The 7,481-nt window shown below is 33.2% G+C and overlaps 1 protein-coding gene across 1 annotated transcript; it reads left to right on the forward strand.

The window, feature by feature from the left end:
* The first annotated feature begins 3,231 nt into the window (after window positions 1–3,231).
* On the forward strand, window positions 3,232–4,070 carry LOC136837747 (uncharacterized). Its single transcript, XM_067102667.1, has 2 exons — window positions 3,232–3,253; window positions 3,569–4,070. Exons 1-2 carry the CDS (start codon window positions 3,251–3,253, stop codon window positions 3,953–3,955), a joined length of 390 nt encoding a protein of 129 aa, XP_066958768.1. The 5' UTR covers window positions 3,232–3,250; the 3' UTR covers window positions 3,956–4,070.
* Window positions 4,071–7,481: the final 3,411 nt, after the last annotated feature.

A 7,481-nucleotide genomic window follows, 5' to 3' on the forward strand; every position in this document is an offset into this window, starting at 1 on the left:
CTGGGGTTATGGCTCTGGAGGTGGATCCTTTGGAGGAAAATGTTCCTTTCCCAGGGGCGGGGAATATGGAAAATAAGATTACATCTATATCCAGAAGATAGATAGCTTTCTAATAAATGTTCAATATTATTCCAAGTAATGTTTCTCGTTAATTCAATTGCTCTAGTTGCCACTGAAAAATAAATAATATTTTGAAAACACCTCCATTTCATAGCCCACTTTTTAACAAATGGTTCGAGAGACAACGCATATATGTGTATACATATATACATACACACACACACACACATATATATATATATATATATATATATATTATATATATATATATATATATATATATATATATATATATATATATATATATATATATATATATATATATATATATATATATATATATATATATATACTTACAGTACATCCATGCTCATTGAAGGTACTCTGATTACATCAATTAGACTATTCACTATTTAATTTCTAAAGCTATATGCTAAAGGACTGCTTCTCTTCTCTTTTATTAAGGGAATTTTTTTAGAATTGATAACCTTCCCATGATGATGAAACAAATGTAGGGCAGTTACTTGCGGACCGAAGTAACACGGGGGAAGTTTTAATTACAAAGATTGAGAATGTCCACTGTAAACTAAATTTAGCTAATTCAACGATAATTTTCGTCACAACCTTTTTAAAATTAGGTCTCCTTGCTATCTATACTAACCTAGGCCCTTACGACCCGTTAGGGCCAATTAGGAGTGGATACCAGGAGCCTCAGGAGGACACTAATGCAGCGCCGACTCGGCAGCGAAAGAGAGGAGAGGTGATCTTTCAGGGTACAGCTTTAGAAATTAGAATAAAGGTAAATGGTCTAATTACCGTAAGAAATATACAAACAGGCAGTAAAGTGAACAACTCAACCTAAAACGAAGCCGAAACATCCAATGTAATAAAGATGTTCATTTTAGCGTCTGTTTGGCTGTTCTTGATGAAGATCTGATCCCATATGAATCAATTCCCAATTGCCGCAATCATGGGAATTTCAATGCTGAGGTAAGTACCGATCCCGTCGATCAAGACTGAGACAGACTGCGGCACGGGAACTCAACAACCCAACAGCCACGGTGGAGAAGAAGAAATGACCCCAACACCGGTGGCGCCCATCTGCAATACCCCGAAAGCCCCAGAAAAAAATTACTTCCATACCAATTGATTTATTAAAGGAATCCTTTTAAGACTGGTATCCTTTCCTTGACGATGAAATGTATATAGGAGAAATGCTTGCAGACCGAAGTAACATAGGGAAGTTTTAATTAGGGACAATGAGAAAATTTGCTGTAAACTAAATGCAGCTGATGCAGCAACCGAAGTAATAATAATAATAATAATAATAATAATAATAATAATAATAATAATAATAATAATAATAATAATAATAATAATAATAATAATAAGCCTTCATAAGGGGGAAAAAACACATTCATATCTATTCAAATCTCTCTTCCCACGCATACACACTAAACCTCCACTTCAAATAAAGTTATATATGGATTTTTATAACATCGTTTTAGTACACAGATAACTTTTTGGATTTTGAAGCCTACAGAATAATGAAAAGCAATTATTAGAAACATACAAATCCTTCCATACATTAACAGATCCGTTATCTATTCTAATAAATGAATAACATTATTGACCCGATAATGTTCCTGTACTGTTATCTTTCTACTCACATAATTATTCTGAACGTGTCTTTATCGACATAACCTGCACCTTAACGCAAAATCCAAGACACAGAAAAACACTGCAATTGACGTCTCATTTTTCCGTATATGTCACGACTAGCCTAATATATACATTTATGTCATCGGTTGAAAAGATATTGTTAGGAGGAGGACAAGGTCCTAAATAGTAACAAATGCACTTGGTATTGTCATATGTCAGGGCATCAGGCTAATTTATTTTAGTCAATATCTTTCTTTAGCAGTATATGAATGCAAAGCAAAACTCCGAAATCGAAGTGTTAATTACTTAATGATTCACTTCTAGTCCTTTCGAGTCCGAATTGGGTATCTGTTAGTATGGTGAGTGAATCAACTATATTTTTCCAGGAATTTGTCTTATTTGAAAGTATGTATCGCTGTTTAATGGGCAATATTAGCGAAGTTTATCTGTTCAAGTCCTTATCATGATTGAGAAATTATCCTGTTACAATATTTATTTACTTAGAAATATTTTATTATTTTTAATTATAGCCATCAGTGGAATACTTCAAAATTCGAAATTGGTCCTATTTTCCTTGTGGAAAAGACAAAAAAACTAGCAGAAAGAATTTCCTTGACAATAGTGAACCACCAATAATAAAGCCGCAGCTTGAGCCTTATCCTTCAGAGAACCCTCCTCCATAGAACCATCGCTAAATCCTCCATGTGCATCACCTCCTCCACCTACCTAGTAGTCAACCAAGAAGAAGGCGTGCGCCAATGCAAATCAACACCTTCTGGAATAAAAAAAAAAAGACAGTATATAAAAACGCTTTTCCTATGAAAAGCTGCAAGCCTTTTTTTGAAAATAAATTTGAACTCAATTTAGACAGTTTAAAAAAAAACACTTTCATGCATCATTAAACTTCCTATTAATCATGGCATGAGCGCTCAGTACCTCTGCATAATTGTCTAAGAAATATTAGATTACTTAAATTGTGTCTTTACATAAACTATCAAAATACCTTCAAGAAAACAAAATTCAGAAAGTGCTATGATAAGGGAATGGTTTATTTTTTTTTTATCTCAACAGGGTGCGGTTGAAGGTCTTTGAGTTCACATTGTGCTTCTCTTTAGGATCTTTTGTTCTATATACAGTTAACAGGAATTATTTCATTTACTAAACCCACTTACATCAGCTGTTCATCGCACCACCCGCCACCCATAATCCCCGCATCACCTTGGCTCTCATAAATGGTCTGCAAATGGAGAAACACAGGAAGACTGACATATTTCGAAGGGCAACAAACGGCTACGTCAGAAAAAAATTGTCATGGTATCCATTCTGTCTGCCTGTCTGTCTTTCTCTCTCCATTAGTTCTCCATGATTTTTGTTTTTTACAACTCTATTTCCCAAGATCGAGTTAAACATGAAAATGCGGATATCGATGGCCTTCGCAAAGGAGAGAAGCGATACGGGCTGCGTATATAAAGCAACAAGACGTGAAACAGAAGCATAAACTGAACTCAAGAGAGCCTCCGATCACACCATGGTGAGGCTAAGTATTTTCTTTCATTCATATGGGAATTTTGAGAAAATTATTCCAATCTGCTAAATTTTTATTGTAAAACTAATCCAAAAGTTCAAAATAGGTATCACAATTGTAAGAGTAAAAATATAATACAATAAATTACATATGCACTTAATGATAAAAAATGGACTCTGGGAATTTTAGGTGTAATTTCTAAGTTCTAGACTTATAGAAGAACCCTTGTCTTTAGACAGGAAAACATTTGCGTAAGAAAATTATTCAAAGCATCTTGAAAATTTTAGATTTTAAATGCTCTTCTCCATTCTCCTCCTACAGAAGTTGCTGCTGGTTTCCATTTGCGCTGTCCTCTTTGCTGTCTGCCAGGCAGGAGGTGTAGGAGGTGGTGGATTCGGTGGAGGACATGGAGGATTTGGCGGTGGATCCTTTGGAGGAGGTTCCTCTGGAGGATATGGATCAGGTGGTGGCTTCTCCAGTGGTGGTCACGGAGGTGGGTCATTAGGACATGGTTCCTTTGGAGGTCACGGGGGAGGATTTGGAGGAGGGTCCTTTGGAGGTGGATCTTCTGGAAGTTATGGCTCTGGAGGTGGATTCTCTAGTGGCGGAAGCGGTGGCCAATTTGGAGGAGGATTGTCTGGTAGCCATGGAAGTGGATCCTTTGGAGGAAAAGGTTCCTTCTCCAGGGGTGGAGGATATGGAAAATAAGATTGCATCTATTCAGATCAGATAATTAGTATTCTAATAAATCTTCAATATTATTTTAAGAAATGTTTTTCGTGAATTCAGTGGTCTTGATTGCCATTGAAAATTAAATGATACTCTGAGCACACCTGTATTTCATTGTTCACCTTTAAGAAATAGTTCTAGAAACAATATATATATATATATATATATATATATATATATATATATATATATATATATATATATATATGTGTGTGTGTGTGTGTGTGTGTGTATGTGTATATATATGTATATATATATATATATATATATATATATATATATATATATATATATATATATATATATATATATATATATATATATATATATATATATATAGTATATATATAATTATATATAAGATCAGTGTTTACATCGGAACTGATAAGATCGTTTTACATCGGAACTGAGGTTCCTATTATTATGGTAATTAGACCATTCGTCATTCTGTTTCTCAACTTTCATGCTATATGCGAAGAGATTGCTTTTCTTCTCTTTTACTCAAGAATTTTTTTTAGGACTGGTACCTTTCCCATGATGATGAAACGAATATAGAACTGTTACTTAAAGACTGAAGTAACGTAATGGGAAAGTTTAATTACAAAGATCGAAAAATTCAATTGTAAACAAAATGTAGCTGCTGCAGCTATAAGTTTCGACACCATCTTTTTAAAATTGAATCTCCTTGCGACCTACACTATCCTACATCTGAATGAACTGTCAGCGCAAAATGAAGAGGATGCCAGGAAATTCAGGAGAACACTACTGCAACGACAACTCGATAAGGATTGAAAAAAAGCGATCCATCACCTCGAGAAATAAAAAAATCGAATGGTATAATTACTGTAATGATGGGAACTTCAATGCCGATGGAAGTAACGATCTCGTTGATCAGGGTAATTCAGTGGATAGCGACGCGGAAGCTGAACAACTCGATGGCCATAGAGTAGAAAAGGTTGAGGAGGAAGAAGACCTTAACATCGATGGTATCCCCCCTCTTCAATACCCGGAAAACATTCATGGAGTGCTTTCATCGCTTCAGAGAGCAAAAAGGACTATCATACCTACCAGTTTTCAAGGGAATCCCATTAAGACTGATATCCTGCCCTTGAAGATGAAATTAACATAGGACAGTTGCTTGCAGACCAAAGTAACACAGAGAAAGTTTTAATTAGAAACACAGAAAATCTACAAGGATTTCATGCACCTGATGAAGCGATAATAATAATAATAATAATAATAATAATAATAATAATAATAATAATAATAATAATAATAATAATAATAATAATAATAGGGTGTTCATCAGATTAAAAAACAGATTTGAATTCCATTCAGATTTTTCTCTTCACACACACCCATAGACTTCAGCTTTAAATGAAATGAAATTTTTATTTTATTAACACCATTTTAGTACTTACTGGATTATGAAGCCCACAGATTATTAAAAAAAAGATTTAAAACACTATAACAAATCCGTTAGCTATTGAAGTAAAAGAATAACACTATCGGTCCAATAATTTCCCTATAATATTTTGTTGTTTACTTAACATAATTGTTCTAAAGTTTCATCTATTATAGTACGTTTCGGCATAACCAGCAGCATAACGATTAACACAAGAAAGAGGAAAACACAGGGGAAACGTTGTGATATTATTACTATAGACAAGTACCAGGTCTTTGGCCGTTTCTGTTTGGGATTCCTTTGTCTTGGGTAGGGAACGTAAGGCTATCTTGCGAGATAGTTTCTAATATTGCTCACTTTCTAATCTTCAGTATCGTAGTTTGTTGTTATTTTTGTTACCAACATCACAATCTAGCTTTTATTGCTGATGCTATCACTTTCAGTGTCACTATTGTGTACATTATTTTCCTCAGACATTTTATTGCCGCTGTATAATAATAATCTTTATTACTTCTACTGTCACATCACTCGGACTGGATCCGGTCCTTTCCTGTATAGGACTTTCCGCTCCATTAAATATTTGGAAATTTAAGGCATTACTATAACGATAATAAGTATGCACTCGTTATCAATGCGTTCAGTTTCAACAAGGTGCGGGCAGTATAAATTAATTTACACTTAGTTTATATTCCTTCGAATTTTGTTAAGGTAGTTATTATTACTATTTATTATTATTATTATTATTATTATTATTATTATTATTATTATTATTATTATTACATGTATCCTACAAAAGCAGAGCACGGGACCTTAAACCGGTACAGCAAGCTATCACTGAATGGAATTCTCATCAGGTGATGAATGGAAAATAAAAAAAAGTAGAAAGGAGTATAAAAGGAGTACAGTAATTAAATAGTAGTAAAGAGACTATGAATGTAATCGATTATATTGGTTTAAGCACAGCCCAGGGCGTGAGAATATTTGTTTTACAGTCAACATAGGTACTGGAATTATTTGAATGAAGAAAAATGAATGAAGCGAATACTGGGTGTCCATTCACATGATATATATATATATATATATATATATATATATATATATATATATATATATATATATATATATATATATATATATATATATATATATATATATATATATATATATATATATATATCTTTAACTGAAAAGATAAGGCTGGCTTAATTCCTAAAACAATTACCTCTTTTTAATTACAGCGGAATTTAATTATCCGGATGAATTACAGCTTTTCGTTTGATTGCTGTAAGAAGCAATTAATTTTTCATTTATTACTTTCTATTACGTTTATCTATTAGTTCCGCAAAAACAATACGAAAATTATAAAATTTTTATTATATTGATATAAATGATTTCGTATGGTTTTTTGTAATAAATTCTGCTTTCCCTCTACCAGTGACAGTACTTGCTAAACGGTTAAACCATTTTCGCGTGACAGATATAAACGCTGGATCATTTCTTGTTGAGAATTACCTGTAGCAAGATAAGAGAACTTGGATAACTATTGTTTATGACATCCTGCAAATTGTAGTCCCCTAAATGCTCTTACAAAATGTTATTATTATTTATTTTTTTACATTAAATCTTTGTCTTATAACAGGGAGTGGCTCCGGAGAAAAAAAACAAGAAAACAATCCTTGATACATGAATTCTTCGCCGGTGAACTTTGTGTGGAAAAGACCCAAAATAACAACCCCTTCAATCACCTAGCCCAAGGCTTATAAACAGCGCGTCTAACACACCTACGCCGATTGTTTCTGTCACTGCTATCTTGCACACATTCTCTCTTCCTGTATGTTGATTGCCCTCCTTCTCATTACTTCTTTCAATAATAACTGATACATAGCAAATTTTTTTTATAGCATAGTTTTCAACAAATCTAGCAGCACCAATATCCTGTGAAAATTTTGTAGCTTAATTCATTATAATTAAGATGTTACCCTCTACAAATGATTTTTAGAGGCCTTCTAATAATAAAATTACATTTAAGATTTCCAACGGTAAACCTCGTTTTTAAACACATTTAGATAGGGAATATTTTGAACTTCAAGAATTAACATT

The sequence above is a fragment of the Macrobrachium rosenbergii genome, chromosome 59 (genome assembly GCF_040412425.1).
Source record: "Macrobrachium rosenbergii isolate ZJJX-2024 chromosome 59, ASM4041242v1, whole genome shotgun sequence".
NCBI classification, from domain to species: Eukaryota; Metazoa; Arthropoda; class Malacostraca; order Decapoda; family Palaemonidae; genus Macrobrachium; species Macrobrachium rosenbergii.